This window comes from Macrosteles quadrilineatus, unplaced genomic scaffold, assembly GCF_028750875.1.
Source record: "Macrosteles quadrilineatus isolate MER2022 unplaced genomic scaffold, UCM_ALF_1.0 Scaffold_2__2_contigs__length_208266976, whole genome shotgun sequence".
NCBI classification, from domain to species: Eukaryota; Metazoa; Arthropoda; class Insecta; order Hemiptera; family Cicadellidae; genus Macrosteles; species Macrosteles quadrilineatus.
In genome coordinates this window covers 40,927,661-40,949,245 of record NW_026542595.1, presented here as the reverse complement: position 1 = coordinate 40,949,245, position 21,585 = coordinate 40,927,661, and the positions used below count along the sequence as shown (strand labels likewise).

The 21,585-nt window shown below is 34.8% G+C and overlaps 1 protein-coding gene across 1 annotated transcript in view; it reads right to left on the bottom strand.

Annotated features, from left to right (window-relative positions):
* The window catches only part of LOC128984104 (huntingtin-like), a 48,541-nt gene that overhangs the window by 6,605 nt on the left and 20,351 nt on the right, over positions 1 to 21,585 (bottom strand). The window contains exons 12-20 of the mRNA XM_054403389.1: positions 20,694 to 20,890; positions 19,870 to 20,025; positions 19,110 to 19,270; positions 18,345 to 18,457; positions 17,139 to 17,233; positions 5,360 to 5,475; positions 2,466 to 2,575; positions 1,368 to 1,453; positions 104 to 266 (exon numbers count right to left, since the gene is read on the bottom strand). Coding sequence (XP_054259364.1) covers positions 104 to 266; positions 1,368 to 1,453; positions 2,466 to 2,575; positions 5,360 to 5,475; positions 17,139 to 17,233; positions 18,345 to 18,457; positions 19,110 to 19,270; positions 19,870 to 20,025; positions 20,694 to 20,890 — 1,197 coding nt within the window. The remainder of the gene's footprint in view (positions 1 to 103; positions 267 to 1,367; positions 1,454 to 2,465; positions 2,576 to 5,359; positions 5,476 to 17,138; positions 17,234 to 18,344; positions 18,458 to 19,109; positions 19,271 to 19,869; positions 20,026 to 20,693; positions 20,891 to 21,585) is intronic.

Sequence of the window (21,585 nt, the reverse complement as noted above, 5' to 3'; positions counted from 1 at the left end):
CAAAAAGACAACATATTCAGGACCTAAACAACCAAATTCAGATCCTGCTACATTTAATGCATTGAACAAACGCTATGGGTATAGTAGCTTGTTCTTGAGGTACCTGTAGAGGGGGTGAGCTTGGCTGGGGAGGAGGAGCGTGTAGGTCGCCGCTTGACTGGTGATGGGTTGGTGTTCTTAGGTCCAGGAGCTTCCTCCAGAACTCTCACAAACACACACAACATACGCACAAGGTGTTGCAGAAGTGACTCACTTAAGCCAGCCATCTACAACAAACAAATAGCGTTCCCAAACATTGAGGCATTTCAACATTTTGGTTATTTACACAAAAGAACCTTTATCAACCAAAATAAAGGGGGGGGGTTTGTTTCTGATGACCAAGATTTTGGTAAAAATGAAGGCTGTTTATTCAGGATTTAAAATGGTAAGAATAAGATAATAACAATAATATAACTCTAAAGCACATGTTAAGGTTACCGGTTTACACTTTCAATCCAAACCAAAGTCTAACAACATACACTTATTGTTACCTATTATATATGTAGGCCTATATGAAGAGCAATTATTCATTTTGAAATACAGTATGTTTTCTAGGAGCAAAATCTTGCCATCGCTTCATTGGTAACATGTCAGACGTTGTAAATCACTTTGTAGTTAGTTTGAATTGTGTAGCAGTCAACAAAAAATCCCCAACCCCAATTATCCACCCTTCGTCTGTCAGTCAATTATTTTCTCTTTCTTTGTCTAAGACACATTGAGGTGGTTTTATATTCTTATTTCTATTGGTATTGATAAGCATTTCAGTTCATAAGTGTTTTGGTTTATGGATGATCTCCTATAATATTGCATGACGAAAATACCTAATAAGTTTAACCAGAATAATATTTACTTTGGACATATCAAATCCAGGTAAACTTTTATCAAAGATTGGTTGTAATCAATCATAAAAGGCAATGTTCAAGTGACTGATTAACAATCTTTTTCAGCTTACAAAAGCTAGCCAAACACCGTATTTGTATTTATAACCACAACATGTGTATTATAATAACTGATTGGGCAGCCTAGTTAGAGTGGGTAGGGCTGGTGCTTATCATAAAATCCAAAGATTGCTGGTTTGATCATAAGGAGAAACAATTGTGGACCTCGTTGCAATTATTTTGTCATTGGATTTTTTTGCTTTCTAACAGCATGTCACCTTAGGATGGTAAGAACCAGGATTTAGACTTATACCTAAATAAACAGAACAATTTTAATGGTGTGGCTGAAAATCAAAATGCTCACTATTTACCAACTTGAAACTATCATCAAAAGAAGAACCAAATTTATACAGTGCTGTAAGCTGTATTTTTCAGAACTGTCTTGTTTACCTTTGGGTCTTGAAAGTGACTCCACAACTGTTTGTTTTCCATTTTCTCATTTAATTCTTTTTCTTTTAATCCCATGGTTGCTAATCCTGTGGAATAAACAAAACAATAGATACATTTTGGATAAACAAAGCAATAGATTCGTAGCTCAAATTAGCATCAGACAGCATTTTGTCAATATCAACAGGAAAAAACCACATGAATAACTAAGTAACTTGTCTATATATATAAAATCCAATGTATAATTATTGTGTGTAGCCTATGTTTGTTTGTCCTTTATGGACTCGGAAACCGCTCGACAGATTGTAATGAAACTTTCAGGCATTATTAAGCATTATTCAAGGATGGTTTGTGTGAACTTAGGTGCAGATTCGTCAAAAGGGCTCTGCCCCAGTGGCTCTGGAGTTTCCCATGTTAACCTTATGAGGTGATGTAAGTTCAATAGCATTAAAAAGTTAACAGGTTTACCAACAGGGTGCAGCACTATTTTTTCCTAAATTTATGACAACGGCTAACTTGCAACAAAAAGGTGAGTGAGCGTAGCGAACGAACTTCAACCAGGACGTGATTGAGCCATGCGAACGAGCTCATCTTGAAAATGAACGATAATTTGACATAAAACCATATTAGGACAGGACGACGTCTGTCGGGCCAGCTAATTATAAATAAATTAAACCAACAATTACACCGCTTATAAATATGATGTTCAGCTGTATAGTGTTAGTTGTTTGTTTTTTATTCTTGTTGTCATTATTAATTCAAATATGAAGGACCTTTTTCACATCTAATCACTAAACTCATTGTGTAAGGCAGATATTAAATGCAAAACACAAAGAAGAAGAAGACTTTCCAACAAAATAGAAATGTATCTTTAAAATTATTTCAAAACAACTTGAAAATTGTTAATGAAAAATGATGTATCACTAAACAAATCTCACAACCATTCGACCAGTCAATCATATAATTTGGTTACTATTTGAAAGACATGAACCACACAAATGCATTAGTAGATTCTCTGATCATAATAAAATATTATTATGCTTTATCATTATAAATAAATCGTACAAATAATTATGTTTAAATTTGTATTTAGTTGCATACCAGTATAGATACTGGCAGCCAGCAGTAGCAGCCAGTTGTGGACGTCCAGGTCAAGAGAGAGAGGTGAGGCAGTTAACATTGCCACTAGAACACCTAAAAGACCTGAGGCACTGAAACAGACAACCAAATATTAGATATTAGTATTGAGTACAAGTTTTGAGTTAAAAATCATGTGTGAGGGGACCACGTCTCGTTGTCCCGCCGTCTAGTTGTACCTACGTCTACTTGTACCTCGAGGCCTAGGGACAACTAGTCGTAGGTACAACTAGACGTAGGTACAAGTAGACGGTGGCACACCCAACTAGTTGTACCTGCAGATTTTTAGGAGGTACAACTAGACGTAGGTACAAGTAGACGTAGGTACAACTAGACGTGTATCCTACCGACAAGTAGTATCACCTAGCTTGTACGGATGCGACCAGTTTGTCCCTACGACTAGTAGTCCCTACGACTAGTGGTCCCTCCGTCTAGTAGTCCCTACATCTAGTTGTACCTACGACTAGTTGTACCTACGCGTATTTTGCGTCCTTATAGTCTAGTTGTATCTATCCTTCAATTCGTTACCCTGTTTAATTGATTACTGCACGAGTACTTTTTAATAATACCCTTAATGAAATCAGGAACTGCAGTGTTCCGAGTCAACTGAGTATGATTGGCAAATATTTTTCACCGCACTACGATGTTTTAGTAGTTAATTGATTACTGCACGAGTACTTTTTAATAATACCCTTAATGAAATCAGGAACTGCAGTGTTCCGAGTCAATTGATTATGATTGGCAAATATTGTTCACCGCACTATGATGTTTTAGTAGTTTTACAGACGTAAATTGGAGGCTGAAAGCTACGCATTGCTGTCCAGGGTCGAAATGGCAGCTATAGTTGTAATTCAAATTGTCCAGCCCTAGTACCGAAAAACGCTTTAACATTTATAAATATCATTAAATATACAAGCAGTTTATTATCCTTAATGAATTGCAATAGACCGCTGCCTAGCAATTATGTATTACTATTTTTGCTGCTTCCTTTAAATATTTTTTTTCACATAACCTTAAAGTATTTGCATTGATTAGTGTGCATTTCTTATAGTTTACAATGGATTTCCCAGTGAACAATGAACAATGAAGTGTACAATGAAGTTGAGGTCGAGCGGTTGAAAACTCTATCGAATGTTAGTTGTCTGGCGTCCGATCTGTAGTAAAATCTTTTACTACTCGACTTTTTGAGGAAAGGTTGGGAAAGTAACAACGATCACAAGTTTTAATTAATATTGGCAGCTTTTTCTTTACAATAAATTTTGAACTGCTTACACTAAGCTTGAATTAGAAATAGACATAACTATATATAGTTTTAATGGACTGCTCGATTCCCGTACGTAGGACGGGCCAACAGCTCGTAGGGGACGATAGAAAGGTAGAGTTTAAGTGGAAAAAACAATGATAGCAGATCTTGACAAGAAATAAGGAAAACTAAAGTGTAATATGGATAAGCACTGACCAAGGGATACAAGTAGGCCTACATTGTTATCAAGAACAGGGGTTTCTCAATGAGCTGCAGACAAGCCAAATTTTCCTGGCTTTGGTAGCAAGTTGTTTATAAAAAATTGTTGTAAGATTGTATGATTTTTAAAGAAATAAAATAAATCCCTTAAACTGGTGACAAGTTGAAGGGGAGATACAACTAGCCGTAGATACAACTAGTCGTAGGTACAAGTAGTCGTAGGTACAAGTAGTCGTAGGTACAAGTAGACGCAGACGTATGAGGTACAAGTAGACGGTGGCGTACGTGACTAGTTGTACCTGTAGATTTTTAAGAGGTACAACTAGACGTAGAGACAACTAGACGTAGGTACAACTAGACGTCCGCACCATCGTCAAGTTGTACCTACACCTTTGGACGAGGTACAACTAGACGCCTGTCACCAAAATGCAGCAGGTACAACTAGACGCCGGTACAAGTAGACATCGCCCCTGTGTGAAGTTACTAAACAGATTGTACATTTAAATCATTTTGATGCTGTAATACAAAAGGTTTCCTTTAAAAGTCAAAGTCAACCCCAACAGTTAGAAATGTGATACCTAAAGCCTCTGCAACTTGAAACAAACACACACAAAAATAAGGAAAAAAAGCTTGACATGCTGGATTGGAAATTAATACATTTGTGGAACAGTGGGTTAATATAATATTTGATTCATTTATTTTTTGTCAGTTGGGAAATAAATTCATTTATTCATTCATATTACAGTTAACTAATAAGTTTTTAGTTAACCCGGTACAAAAAGAAGCAATCACTCCTGGCCATTTTCTGATCAAAAACACCTCTCTGACATCTACTCATGAACCAATAAATACCTCACCCATTATTGATAATTTACTTCAAGCTGTTACCCAAAACTTATGCTGCGAACAAATTCTGTTGGTGTCATGAAAATTTAAACATCTCTTAACAACACTGCTCAAATGTTAAGTCCAAGGAAGGGAACCTCAATGTTAAGACCTTATTTTGCTCAAACAAGCCTGTCAAAGTGTTTTTATTCCCTTAACATGTGAGAAATTTAAACAATTTTACATCCCCTCACTGGTAAATTCTCTTTCAAAGCAGGCTATATGTTTAGGCAAGTTGTCTTTGTGTTTTTGTATTAATTTAAATATCTTTGTTCCTAACAGTCTATCTGTAATTCCCATCACACGACCATATGGAAATCTCCATTGTTGCGTTAATTCTTTCGAATCACCTCTCATAAAAACATGTTCTCATTTTCTCTCGTAAAATAAACCTCATTTGTATCAAAACCCTAGATTCTTCTCTTGTACATTTAACTACACCGCACAGTAGGCTACTTACCTAATATTTTGAAACAGCGATTATAGTTAAATGTAGTACTACAGTACTAACCTTACAGAGGACTTGGTATCAGAGGCGAGATGCTTCAGATAGCAGTGCCACGCCTTGGGGTAGGTGGAGGGGGGGAACTTGTCAGCCAATGAGCTAAGAGCTTCACAACACCCCGCCTAGCAACCAGGACATAAACACCAGCTATAAATATTATTATAACACCTTCACAAATATGTTAAACTAGGTGGCGTTCGCAGAGGCATCCACAAAATTGAGCGGAGTCATCAAGGGTATATATTAAATTGTTTTTGTCATACTGCAGTAAAAAAAGGCGTTTTTAATGCATGCGTTGTGGATCTTAAGTGGCATTTTTACTCTTAAGGGAGTAAAAATCGTTTTAGCGAATTTCCCTATAGGGAAGTAGCTATTACCGTTGGTCTCATGGTAAGACCTAGGCCCGGGACCAATTTACTTTCTCATTTTGATGTTCCTAGAGGCCGAAAACACCATTCGTTCACTTATATACTTATAAGTATAAGTATATATATGTATCCATCCGCACGATAACTTGAGTAATATTTGTCCGATTTTGATAAAACTTGGTATGAAGGTGTAAGGCGGGATAAACTTGAACGAACCAGCATGATCGGACTATGGGAACGGGGGTTTACGGGGGTTTTATGGGGTAAAAATAGGTTTTTCCCATTTTTGACCCAAAAAACATAACATTCAGCAATTTCTTTCCAAACCATTTTGTAGAGCTAAAAAAAAAACAAATCTATATAAATAAAATTAGAGTTTTGTCTGTACATTGCTCAGAATAATAAATTTTTAGGTTATTTTTAGGTTTTATACATTAAAAAAGCCGAAACACGTCTCATCTAAATTTCTGTCTGTCTGTCTGTCTTTCTGTCTGTCTGTAACACTCAAGATGGCATTTTACGCAATCTTCTCCAGGAAAACGAGAGTACCTATCAAGATCCAAGTCATTTTAATGTATTCACTGGATTAGCGAGAGTGTCTTTAGCCATTAAAATATGGCCTCACTAATTTGTTAATAAAATTACGGACGTTCAAAAATGCAGTTTTGTGCGATTTTTGTCAAGTTTTCGTCCAATTTTTATCACATAATCATCTATGAAATAACGAACAGCTGTTCGGATCAAGATTATTTTTTCTAGCTGTCACCGATATGTTTACAAATGTTGTTTACAAATACCGCAACCATTTTTGATTTTTGAAGGCAAATCCCATCCAAGTGAGATTAAAAACGTGTTTCTTACATGAAGGATTTAATTAATCGCAAGTGGAATAATATAGTTAGGGATGGTCAAGTCTCGAAATTTCGGGAAATTTTCGGGAAATTTTGAATCTCGTTACACGAGACGAGATTTCTTTTTGACCGAGATTTTTATCGAGACGAGAATAAAAAAAAAAAAAATTAAAACGCCTGCAGAAAGTCAATGCAATACCCGCAATACAGGAGCGTGTTGTAGTTACGTTTCCTTTGCGAAGGCGTTCTTATTTAATTAATTCTTTAAATGTAAATACTACTTTAATTATTTTAATAATATTACTTTAATAAACATTATTGAGAAGTTTTGTTAAGTGTAAGCAGTGTGAGGAATGTTTTATTGGGTCATTCCATATGAAATCAACCAATAAAAAATTATTTTCAACCTGACCATCTTAGATTTTGATGAAATTTTGCATACTTGTAGTATTTTGAGTCCTGAATCCAAATATGCTTTTTAAAAAATCTATCTTTTATAGTTTTTATGATATAAATATTTGAAAATGGTAAAAATTGGCGTTTTTTACCGTGCGCGCAAATCTAAAATGTTGTCTAGGATGAGTTCTATTAATCCTATCAAGTTGTACAATGGCTCATTTTAAAGAGGATTCAAGTGCCTTTAATCTGATACCAAACTCAACCTACTTTGGTAAAAATTAATTTTTTTTGAAAATTTCAAAATATGTTTTTGAAAAAAAATTTTAGATAGTGTTTTTTGAAAAATTTGAAAATTACATATGTTAAAGAATGTAATCTAGTAAGTACATTATAAAAATTTCAAAATGGGATGATAATGGGATCAGCAGTTATGATAAAAATACTTGACTATGGTTCACTGTTTCCAAGCATTTCGGCGCATACAGCGTGTAAGTACTAACCTAAATGTATCATTAAATAAGAGTCTATTAATTATATGATTAAAATTAAAAATATCTGCCTATATTTGAATTATGTATGTCATATTTTGCTATATATAAACTAAATAAAGCAAGTAAACATCATTATTCAAGTTAACAGAGTTTCCGTCAACCTTTGAACAAATATGGACCAATTTGTTTTGGTTCAGGTTCCTCAGTCTTTTCCAGTTAGTTGTGTTGCAACGATTTACTGTAGGCCTAATCAATCTTTAAGTCTGCCTTTTCACTAGGCTGGAGACTAGTCAGCCACTAGATCTGTGCAAAATCACATTGTGAAGCACTTTACGTTTACACTATCAGGTTGCAGCGACCCATCTCGGCTGTAGCGACTCGGTCTTGAGACAAGAGGAAAGACTGACAAACATAAGTTAGACCTGTGTACCTGTCAAACAAATTACAACTGCTCAAGACCGGGTCGCTACTGCCGAGGTGGGTCGCTGCGACCTGATAGTGTAAACGTAAAGTGCTTCACAATGTGGTTTTGCACAGATCTAGTGGCTGACTAGTGTCTCCAGCCTAGTGAAAAGGCAGACTTAAAGATTAATTACAGTAAATCGTTGCAATACAACTGGAAAATACTCAGGAACCTGAGCCAAAACCCATAGGTCCATGTTTGTCTGTCTTTCCTCTCGTGACAAGAGAGAGAGACAAACAAGCATTGATAATTTTGTCACACAATATACTGTGATCAATCTATATAAATCCTGTAGTAACCTTATTATTGATTCATAGATAATATTCCATGATAGCCTAATTATTTAGTTTTGGGGAAATGTCTGCTCATAAGTATAAATAATGTATTCTCACTTTAACAATTAAATTTTTTTAGTGAAAACTGATTTGTGGATTTAAATACCACAAACCACATACCACATTGCTGTATAACTTCTATTTTGATATGTCAAAAATTAAAAAAAGTTACGGAGAATTTTCAAAATGTCCGTCCGGTTATTTTTTAATTTTGCAAGGGTATTTTTAAATATCATAGCAGTCAAATAAAGGAATTGGATTATGGCTGCTAATAATAACTAAAGCTCAAAACATCTGTTTTCATTAGAAAAATCATTTTCAAAAATAACACTTAAAACCCAAGTATTTCTTTTTCATGTCCGGGAAATTTTGCTCCAGATCTAAGGGTCGCGACGCCATAAGTAAGGGTCAGCAAATTGGGTAATTTTGTCTTTCTTTTTTTAAAGTTATTACTGCTTATAAAGAAATCAAAGCAGGTATTTTCTTAATCCCAGATAAATGGGCTATTCAATTATGGTTTTAAGTCATAAATCATAAACTTACTGGGTTTGCTGTAGACATGGAAGTTTGGACAACTTTTTTTTACTAAAAAATGTCAGTGAAAAATAAGTATTTTTAATTTTTTGCAGAACCATAGTATGCACTATTAAAATTTTTTTTAGTAGAGTATTTATCTGGGAATAGAAAATTATAATAAACATTATCATTTAAAGATAAAATTAATATGAAAAAAAATAAAATATGAAAAGTGGAAAGTTTGTTCAAAGTAGCCCTCATGTTCAAAGGTTGACGGAAACTCTGTTAACTTGAATAATGTTGTTTATTTGCTAGATTTAGTTTATATTATAGCAAAATATGACATACATAGTTCAAATATAGGCAGATATTTTTAATTTTAATCATATAGTTAATAGACTCTTATTAAATGATACATTTAGGTTAGTACGTACGCTTGGAAAACGCTTGGAAACAGTGAACCATAGTCAAGTATTTTTATCATAACTGCTGATCCCATTATCATCCCATTTTGAAATTTGTATAATGTACTTACTAGATTACATTCTTTAACATATGTAATTTTCAAATTTTTCAAAAAACACTATCTTAAATTTTTTTTCAAAAACATATTTTGAAGTTTTCAAAAAAAATTAATTTTTACCAAAGTAGGTTGAGTTTGGTATCAGATTAAAGGCATTTGAATCCTCTTTAAAATGAGCCATTGTACAACTTGATAGGACCAATAGAACTCATCCTAGACAACATTTTAGATTTGCGCGCACGGTAAAAAACGCCAATTTTTACCATTTTCAAATATTTATATCATAAAAACTATAAAAAATAGATTTTTTTAAAAAGCATATTTGGATTCAGGACTCAAAATACTACAAGTATGCAAAATTTCATCAAAATCCAAGATGGTCAGGTTGAGAGCCTTGTTGATTTGATATGGAATGACCCTACTAAAAAAAGTCAAAACAAGTAATTATTTTATAAAAATTAATATTGCTTTTATTTTATGATTTATTTTGTTTTAGGATAAGTTGAACTCTATCCTAACTGATATCACTATGTTTCCTAATCGTAGGCATTTTTAATAAGTTAGGCGTGATTAATAAAAAAAATGTTATGCTGATGTTTTTTAATAAAAGATTGTAAATATTCTTGCCTATTATCATTATTTTTGTATTTAAACAGTCATCTAACAATGTTACAAAATCAGGAAAAAATTTTGAACGTGCATTTCCCGTTGTGTATGAGAAGGGAAATCCCGTCTCGATCTCGTCTCGAAATTTTATGAGAAATAAAAAATCTCGTCTCGAACTAAAAATCCAATCTCGTCCATCCCTAAATATAGTGTAACCGTAAATTAAATTAAATAACTAGGCTTCATCCAGGTCAGGAACCAGAGATTCTTTGTGCATAAAATTGTTTTTGAGTTTTGATAACCAGAAAGACGACCTTGAATCAGTGTTGTATACGGCTGGGAATCTTAAATTTATTAATAATCGTCGCCAATAGAATAGCTTAGAAACAAGGTTCCACTCATTGACGGCGCTTCAATGGCGGTTGTGTAAAGTGTAAAGTAAAAAAACACAACTGCAGTGGGTAATTGTAACAGAGGTTTACGGATGATGCTAAACTCGATTTTCCAATGTGTCACTTTCTGTTCCTACCATTGACTATATATAGTCCATAGTTCCTACTCACCGTGTGATGCAATCGCTGGACCATACAGCCAATAGGCCCATAGCCCATCTCTTGGCACGTACGCCTACTCAATTATAACAACCTTTTCGACTACGATCCTTGATACCGGTACTTTTCCCTAGAATACACGGCCTACCTACTTAAGAAATAAAATTACAAACGTCCAAAAACCCAACGTTGTGTGATTTTTGTCACATTTCCTTCTTATGTTAATAGATATACTAATCATTGTTTAGGGAATACGTTAACTATTAAATAACAGAAAGTTGTCGTATAAGGTTGTTTTATTTCAAACTGACAACGGTTAGTTTACATTAAAAGTTGTTTACAAAATAAAGCAATTGATGGGAAATAACTTTAATTGCCAATAACTTTTTATACTATAAAATCCAAAACCAAGAGATCAATAACCTTGATTAACGCATATAATTCTTAACTACTACTACTATAGTTCTACTACTATAGTATAGGATGTACTATAGTTCTTAACTGTAAACGTTGGTTTTTGGTACTGGTTCTTTTCCTTTGAACCGCTGGTAGCAGCAAGAATCATTTTTACGTACCAACACATCACTGTAATTTACAAATTAGTTATCGTTGGTGTTGCACCTTATTTATTACAGGCGTAATCAACTTAATTGATGTCTTAACTGTATAGGTTTTGCTTTTTCTGTCTGGATTCCAAAATATTAGTTTATGCTAAGAATAGGATAACACATTTTAGTAAAAAATTTATGAATTGTTCAAACGCTTTAAACGTTGTTTATGTATCAATAGTTCGTGGCCTATTTTGGTAATTTTTATTATAAATTACCAATCTAAATCGTCTATAGTACCTACTTCATTTCATATAACAAGTCGATTCATATAGCATTTCAACAGCATTTCGGGTCATCTTCGGTCCAAGCAAATATAAATTGTTATGATAAAATTTTATAACATTAATAAAGATATCAAATACTAATTGTATATGTAGGCCTACTTTGTTATGCTTAAAGTGTAGCAAATTCCCTAATTAATTTATGTATTTTTGTGTGTATGTCTGTTAAATATGCATTAAATGTCCTTATTTCTCAGTGTTTCACGGAAAGGACAAGAGCACCTTGATAATGAAAATGTCAACCCGAATAAAGTGTTAAATTGTGAGGTTGAGGTAGTATTTTAAATACTTTTAACCATTGTGGAAAGTAACTTTCAATTATAGCACAGAATATAGCACCTAGGTTCTATTTTCTTTGATTATAGGCCTACCTCAGGGCTATGCCTCATAGATCTATAAAGCATTTTTTAGTTTAATAATTGGATTTAACATATGGACCAACAAGATCCGGGTGACATTTAATTGCGAAGCATTAGTTTTGGCGGTTTTGGCTTGAAACTGTCAGATACTGTATTTGCGAAAGTTTATATGTTTAAAATAGTTTTGTCAGCATATGAGTTTTGTCAGCAGTGATTCTGTGTATCACTACGCTTAAAATAAAACCACTGTTTTTAAGTTCCCAGTTTATCTTGGATTTTTCTTATATGTGCAGTTAAAAATACAGTAAAAGAGTGTTTAAATGTTTTAGAACATTTTTTTTATGTGAAGAAGTTATAAGTTTTCAGTGTAAGTTAATTAAAATAGCTATAAACACATAAACTCATTGCTTCCTACAAAGCATATGGCTACATTCTAAACTTACCTAAAGTTGGTTATCAAAAATGTTCATTTAAAAACTTACTTATTATATCCTACAAATATCATTGGGCACTAGTGTATTATATCAAAAATCAAAAGACTTATTTTATTATTTTATTTAAAAATTGAAAATCAAACTATTTTATTGCCTAAGTTATTAAAAACAAACATAACCCTACAAGATAACTGATCAAACTTGTCAACAAGCTCCATCCTGAAGCATAGACTAAGGAAAATGCACTGACCGTTGAGCATTAGTGGTACCTTGTACTGCAGCTCGACCACTATATATGATAACAGACTTTACTTATCTGCCACTAATGCTTAGATATCCCTGATAAGAATTTTTCTCCAATTGTCATCACACTTTGTGAAATTCTTAAAGATAATTAATTATGCAGTGGTCTGATTATTGATTGTGATCTCGAATGTGTTTAATGATTAAGATTTTCTACTGTTTTAAATGCTAGAGGGATTTTTGCAAGCCAAACGGTTGAATCTAGAGATGGCAAATCTACAGGAAATAATAATTGAGTCTAATGACAACCATGGCTTAATGCAGGACTATATAGCTAAAATATGCTTTGAAATAAATTTAATAAAATGCAATAATCCTGAGGTGAAAATGGAAAATCCCATGTTATTCTTATGGAGAACAAGTAAACTGTTGTATTTTGCTTGTTTATGAACATATTTTGATCAAATTTGGAAAATATTTTTATTTCTTACAAACTATTAACATTTTACAAAAAAAAAACTGTTTTACCCTCCCTGATTTAGCAAACATAAGTACTTGTTAAACTAATTGTAGCTGTGAACTAGCATCAGCTGACTAGTGTCCTTTATGTTTACGATTTTGGATATTTCGGTTGTCATGGTGACTAATGGGTGTTGAGTTGAATTAATGTTTAGAGAAGGTTCGTTTTGTTGTCCTGTTTTTTAAAGTGTAAAATATAACTAAGTTGTAGAAAGTTCTGAAGAGTTTTATTTTCCCACAAGCTATTTCGGCATGTCTGGAAACGGTACAAGATTTTCGGATTTGGTAAAGTTGTATGATGGCGAAGGAGACTTCTCGGAATGGCTGAAAAAGTTAGAGCTTGTATGTAAACTTCAGAAGGGTGAACGTGTGTATGTCAAGCCGCCAAACCCATCCTGTACTTCGAGATGGGAGGAAGGAGTGGTTACTGGACAGTTTTCACCCAGAAGTGTTGAAGTAAATGGCAGGCCTCATCACATAGCAGATGTGCGAAAAGTAGTTGAAAGTAAAAATGAAAGTGTAAGTTGTGTCGGCACCTCGAGGGCGTGTGGTGGTGTTGACACCACGGGGGCGTGTAGCTGTGAACTAGCATCAGCTGACTAGTGTCCTTTATGTTTACGATTTTGGATATTTCGGTTGTCATGGTGACTAATGGGTGTTGAGTTAAATTAATGTTTAGAGAAGGTTCGTTTTGTTGTCCTGTTTTTTAAAGTGTAAAATATAACTAAGTTGTAGAAAGTTCTGAAGAGTTTTATTTTCCCACACTAATTCCATTTAAATAGGAAATAAATGTTATATTTTTAAGTAGACATTTTAGTGTAAATCCAATCAGGCAAATGGAAATTCGCTTAGTCTGCAGGTTTGATGCGGCGGGGGTATTTAGCCTCTATGGAGTAAAAATCAGCTGTTGTCAACTCAGTTGTAAATTTCTATTGTATCGAAAGTATGTATCGATTCGTGCTTCGTAATCATTTTAACCTACAGTCTACAGTCTCTTCCCATAGCATTTTAGCATTGCAGATACATTAATCCATTCCCACAATCAACATTGCTCACCTTTACTATTCCCTTCACCACCTCCTACGTTGTGGACCTGTTTTCCTCTCTTCCCATAGCATTTTATGATTGCAGATACATTAATGTAATTGCCAAAGACAGTTCCCACAATCTGCACTGTAAGCCTTACTACTTCCTTCACCATTTCCTACGTCATAGACCTGTTTCCTTCCCTTCTCATAGCATTTAAGTATTAGATTACATTTATCTAACTGCCCAAACGGTTCCCCCACTCAACACTGCCAGCCTTTGCTACTTCCTTCACCACTTCCTACTTTGTGGGGCCTGTTTCGTTCCCTTTTCATAGTATTTTACGGTTGAAGATACATTAATCTAGCTGCCACTGACGGTTCTCACACTATGCTCATAATTTACTACTTCCTAAGCCACTTCCTACATCGTGGACCTGTTTTCATCACTTTCCATAGAATTTTTGTATTTTAGATACACGTTAATCTAATTTCCACAAACATTCCCCACACTCTGCACTGCTAGCCTCTACTACTTCTTTCACCATTTTCTATGTCGTAGGCATGCTTCCATCCCTTCTCATAGCATTTCAGCATTGCAGATACATTAATCTAACTGCTACAAACGGTTTCCAGTTCCCACACTCCACACTGCTCACCTTACTACTTCCTTCACCTCTTCTTACGTCGCGGACATGTTTCCCTCTCTTCCGTCATAAACGCTCTCCCCTCCCTCTCTCCCCTCCCTCTCTTCCCTCCCTTCCCATAGCAATTTAGGATTGCAGATTCTTTAATATAATCTTCATAAACAGTTCCCACACTCCGGACAGCTCGCCTTGTCTACTTCCTTTACCACCTATGTCCTACGTCTCAAACCTGTTCCCCTCCCTTCCCATAGCATTTAGGATTGCAGAAACCTTAATCTAATCGTCATAAACGGTTCCCACACTAAGGACTGCTCGCATTTACTACTTCGTTCACCACTTCCTACGTCACGGACCTGTTTCCTTCCCATCCCATAGCATTTTAGGATTACAAATACCTTAATCTAATCGTCACAAAAAGTTCCCTTACTCCGGACTGGTCACTTTTACTACTTCCTTCACCACTTCCTATGTCAGAGACCTTTTTACCTCCCTTCCCTTAGCATTATTGGATTACAAATGCCTTCATCTATTGGTCATTAACAGTTCCCACACTCCGTACAACTTGCCTTTACTACTTCCTTCACCACTTCCTACGTCACGGACCTGTTTCCCTCCCTTTCCATAGCATTTTAGGATTGCACATACGTTAATATAATCGTCATAAACAGTTCTCACACTCCGGACTGCTCGCATTTACTACTTCCTTCACCACTTCCTACGTCACGGAACTGTTTCCCTCCCTTCCCATAGCATTTTAGGATTGCAGAAACCTTAATCTAATCGTCGTAAACGGTTCCCACACTAAGGACTGCTCGCATTTACTACTTCGTTCACCACTTCCTACGTCACAGACCTGTTTCCTTCCCATCCCATAGCATTTTAGGATTGCAATTACCTTAATATAATCACCACAAAAAGTTCCCACACTCCGGACTGCTCGCCTTTACTATTTCCTTCACCACTTCCTACGTCACGGACTTGTTTACCTCCCTTCCCTTAGCATTGTTGGATTGCATATAGCTTCATCTATTGGTCATAAACAGATCCCACACTCCGAACAACTCACCTTTACTACTTCCTTCACCACTTCTTACGTCACGGACCTGTTTCCATCCCTTTCCATATCACTTTAGGATTGTAGATACCTTAATCTAATGGTCATAAACAGATCCTATACCCCGAACAGCTCGCCTTTACTACTTCCTTCACCACTTCCTACGTCGCGGACCTGTTTCCTTCCCTTCCCATAACATTTTATGATTGCAGATACCTAAATCTAATCGTCATAAACAGTTTTCACACTCCAAACTGCTCACCTTTACTACTTCCTTCACCCTTTCCTACGTCAAGGACCTGAAGCTAGTGTCGTCATTTGATTATATTTATGATCCATACCGTTTCTGTTCTAATATCTGTGGAATAATGCTATCAGCTATTTCTTTATCTACTGCATTCAAAAGTCAACAGCTGATCGTATGTCTTTGTTTATGTGTCAAATACTGCTTCTATAAGGATTACATTGAAACTTTGAGACCCAGTGGGGCGGATTCCTGAGAGATTTTTTTAACGCCATATAGATGTTGGCACTCGACATGGTCTTTATCACCATGCAAAATTTGAAAACGATTGATTCAGCCATCTAGGAGGAGTTTGCGTATTACAAAATGCATAAGAGTCGATGTATAAGAGCTTCGCTCGCTCTGCTCAATGAAAAAAACGAGATTCTATTTATCTAGGAGATGCTATGGAGAACAGTCATACCACACAAACTTTAAGCCCTAAACTTATTAGGAGTGTTAAAATAAGAGAGTTACACATTTTATATTTAAAGATTTGTTTGAAAAGGAACAGTAGTTTTATTATTATAAAAATGTAAAGGCCAGTACCTCTTAATACCTTAATTAATGCCTAAAAAGTTTGGATAGAAAGTTTAACGTTTACAAATTGAAGCAACTGATCTGATTATTTAACAACCAAACCACTAGTTTAAACTATCATGAGTTTAGTCACTGACGCGTTCTGCAATTGCGTAAACATTGCGCAACTTGAGCTTGATTTTCTGACTTGGTGCTCGATCCCTCTAGCTAATAATCGAGGCTAAACTTGGCTCAAAAATCGAGCTGCTTGCACATCTCTACTGTTTATTATAATTATTTATAAACCTCAGTGATTGACCAGAACATTGGGTGCATCGGCGACTATGCTCAGCTTTGCTAAAAAGCTGCTTTGCAAAGCTTTAGACTGCTTTGCCACAAACTTAGTATCAAGTGTACTATCAAAAGTGTTAGTATCAAGTATGTAATATAACTAAAATATATAATAAAAAAATAAAATAAAAAACCAGTGGACAAAGTGTAAAAAAATAACATCCCACCCTCCTTGGCAAAATGTGATGAACACTTAAAAGCAGAGGGTAACACAAAAAAAGGTAACTCAAAAATAGACGTAGAAAATTATTTCTTTAGCAGTTGTATTTGGTTTGGAATCTTTTAAGATGTATAAATATTTACTTTATATATACTTATCTATGCGTAGTTTTTAATGTTTTGAATATAATAGTTACCGTTAGGTGTTTCGAGGAAGATTGTAGTAGTTGTCTTGAAAGAAGATAAATAACACGTGATAAAGAACCTTCTACAGAAGAACTCACAGCCTTTTCTGAAAATACACACAACTTTTCAGTAGGAAATAAAATACTATAAAAAGACACGACAAAAAAAAATTACAGACCAAGGGATAAAATTAAATGCTTTTAACACAATGCAACTGTCAAAACACATCTGAAACACATGTGGACATTATTAGTATAAGATTCCATCCAATGACATTCTTTTATGTTTTTGATCCATACCGTTTCTGTTCTAATATCTGTGGACGATCCCATTGTTGCGATGTTCTGCGATCCAATAATAACATGTCGCAACCAGAGAGCGCATGATTTTTGCAATACGCAACAATGCTGATCAACAATTAATATGTTAAATATTATCATGAGTTTGTTTTTTTTTAACTTTATCTATATAAATAAATGTAGAGTTTTGTCTGTCCTTTGCGTAGAATAATATATTTTTTGGTTATTTTTACGTTTTATACATTAAAGAAGCGGAAACAAGGCTTATCTCAATTTCTGTCCGTCTGTCACGACCCAGAAGGCATTTTATGCGGCCTTCTCCTGAAAAACGAGAATACCTATCAAGATTCAAATCATTTTAATGTATTCACGGGATTGGCGAGAGTGTCTTTTCAATTAAAATATGGCCTCACTACTTTGTAAATAAAATGACGGGACGTTCAAAAACCCAATTTTGTCCGATTATTCCCCTGTTTCCGAAGTTTTATTCCTAATGATTTTGAATGATTTTACATGATTCTTTTAACCCTTTAATGACTATTTCATTTTTTAGTTTTGATAAAAGATTTTTTTGTTAATTCAACAAAAAAAAATTATAGTCCCTCTTGCACCAATCATTATGCCAATTACTGATATAGAATTTAGACCATATCTACCTCTTCACACTCGTATAAATATGCTCTAGACTCATAAAGTAAAGGCTATGACATTTTTGACTCGCAAACCCTTAAATTCAGCCTTTGAAACTAAATTATACAGCTTAGAAAAAACACATCTTAGAGTATTCAGAATGTTTATTTGAAGTTTTTACTAACTATTTTGCAGTTTTTAATTTTATGTTTACACTTAAACATATTTCTAAGAGTAGATTCATCCATGGAATTTGTTAGTTTTTAGGCCCCTGTTTAGTCAACTCACCACAGTCTCTATCAAACAGCCCAGTGAGGTAGATGTCTCTGAGACAGGCCGCAGCACAGTTAACAATGTCCAGTCTGTTCCAGTCCACCGGGTGAAACATGTTTTCACATGCTCTGGGTACAAACACAACGGGAGCAAGTGAAACAAATTGTAGTCACTAGATAATAAATAAATAAATAATCTACATTTTACTAAGAGAAGAAGTTAAACAAATAGTTTTTTTTTTATATATATTATAATTAATTGTACTTTCTATTAATTACTTTCATACTTGAATTGTTGGTGTTTATTTGACTCGACACACAATCCACTTCTTGCGCAATATTTAATGGACACATTGACCAGTATGATGAAGGTATCAATTGGTTTGTTTCTGTCAGTCAAGTTTATGTTTTACCTCTTTTTCTCCAAATAGTTTAAATGCTTAAACCTTCTTTATATCCCTATTGCAAAAACCGTGTGAATTTCCCCTACACCACCTCACCAACTTGCCACACCAAAAGCTCCACCAACTACAATGAACAGATACTGACCAGTCACCTGCAACACTCCAGTAGCTGCAACAGATCTCTAATTTGTAATATACACTGTCATGTTCCTGTCCTATTCTAAGCTGATGAGGACCTATGAACAACACTACTGTAGTTGGTTCTAGGGGTCAGTCGGTGGGTTTACTACTCAATAAAATGCCTCATCAGATCACCAAATTTTTTTTAAACTTACAAGTCTACGATGTAATATTGCTTTCTGCCAGTAACTGCTCACCTAGTGATTGCTTCAGAGGCAGCTTTCCTGACTCGAGCATCCTCGTCCCCAAGCAGTGCCAACATGACAGAGTGCAGCACCTGGGACTGGAACTCACTGTTGCCTGTCACATGGTGGATATGCAGGTACGACAAATATCCCAGCAGTTCCAGTAGTTTCACCTGAGAACACAATTCAATTTTGCATGTCATTGAACAATAGTGTCTGATTATGATTGGAATGTAAAATCAAAGACAATTTACAGTTTGACGTTTTAAATGTGAGCATGTTAACATGTGTTATATTTACGTATGGAAATAGAAGTTATATTTTAAAGTATGAATACCTTAACACATTGGTTCCCAAACTATGGATGAGAGAGCAATTTTTATGGGTCGGGAAGAGATCAAACATTAAACAAATTTTATATGGACCTGTAATTTTTAATTTTTCCCTACCTGAACGGTCGAGTGAGCACCAGAACAGTACCAAGCGGGTAGCCATGGGCCATTTAAAATATTTTCAGTTTATTCACAATTCAGCATGACTTCCGTGATAAATGTGATTGTTGGCTCTCACAACAAATCAAGTTTGATTACCAAATGTTTAGGAAATCGTTATTTATAATAATTAAATTTTCAACTTGAGGTTGTTAGTTTAACAGGTAGGCTCGGTTAAGTTGTCAACCTTCCTGTTAAAGACAATGACACATGATAGGGGTTGAGTTATTAGGAGAGTTTGGTATGCAGCCAGTCACCTGTAATCAAAAGGCTTGGTTTACCTTGACCAGCCAGTAAGAGTTGTCTGCCACTCTCAGTAGCGCAGGCAGTATAGGTAGAGCAGTCTGGTGGTCATGACTACACAACAGAGGTCCTAGACAGACACAGAGGCTGGTCAGAGCATGCCTCACACATGTGGAGGACTCGTCCTGTAGACCCTGCACAGTAACATCAAACGTTAAATTACTATATTCGTGTTACAGCTTGAAAATTAGAACCACATTTTTGCCTTGTAATTAACGAATTGGTCTAATTATCAGGACAGCACTGCGGATAGTCGTAGTACTCACTAGTGCCGACGTTAATCCACACCAGGGAGTATCGCATCCACAGTGCATGCCTATAAATATCCACAATTTGTGACCTCCTAGTAGCTGGATTACAGAACAACGTCACCGCCCTAGTGGCTTTATATGTTCATGCATTCACTCTATTATGCAACATTAATTGCCTATATTAATAATCTATATCAAGTAAAGTTTGGGGCCACGAGATTTAAATTAATCTAATTTTACTAAATCATCACAAACAATAAAAATCTATCACTTCATTAGATGCTAATTCTTCATCAACCTCCATAAGAAAAATTGGTTTGCATTATATTTACAATGGTTCGTAGGAGGATATTTAAAACTTATCTTTCCAAAAATCAAAATTTCCCTTTCTAAAACATGCGAGCCTAAATTTTTTCCCAATAGCAAACAGGCTGCTTGGATTATATGAACTATTTGACTTGACTTCTAAAAACCTCTCATGTTGTTTATAAAGACGAACAAAAAATAGTAAAATAATTGCATTTATTAGAGAATTTGACTGTTTGACTGACCGTGGTTAGAAGTGACACTAGGGAGGGGAGGGTGACTGGTTTGGTCGGTTGACAAGTGTTGACCCACTGATCAAACGTTGTAGCAGCAGTGGTGATTGAAGAGCAGATAAATGTTCCAACCAGAACACAACACAAACCCCTCAACTGCTGGTCAGAGTGGGTCGCAAAGCACAACACATCACTCACATGAGAAAAACCTACAATCAATAAATGTATTAAAGCAACAAAAGAAAAAAAAAATGTTTGAATAACATTTTAAGTAATTAGAAAAAGGTAAGCTTTTATTCCATTATTCAAATTTAAGGGAAAACTTCCATAAATTAATATTCTCTTCTCTAATATTTCCTAGTTGTGTAATACGGATAAGTAATTCAATCACCGAAGAAACCTGCTAAGTACAGAAAATAATAAACTAGGTATGATAAGTAAACTACTCAAATAAATGCATCTCAACTCAAATAATTATAAAGTTTTTGTGTCTAGTTCATATTGGTGACTTGAAAACAAACAAAATCTAGAATTGACTGTATCTGATGTTTTAGTTATAAGTAATTTGTTAAACAATTATTTTATAAACTGTATAAAAGATCTTCAAACAAAATCAGATATAGAACCTAGTGTACAGAAAAATAGTCTTTCAAGTAGTCTCACTCCTCATAATCAGACTTTTCGATGTGAGCCCACAGGTGAAAACAAAATTATTAAAATATTAGATTCTTTAAAAAATAAGCAATCATATGGGTTTGATGAAATTCCTGTAACTATAATAAAATCTGCAAAAATACACCTATGTAAAATCTTAGTTCATCTGGTTAACTCTTCTTTAATATCTGGCATTTTTCCAAAAAAAATTAAAAATATCCAAAGTTGTACCTATACATAAAAAAGATTC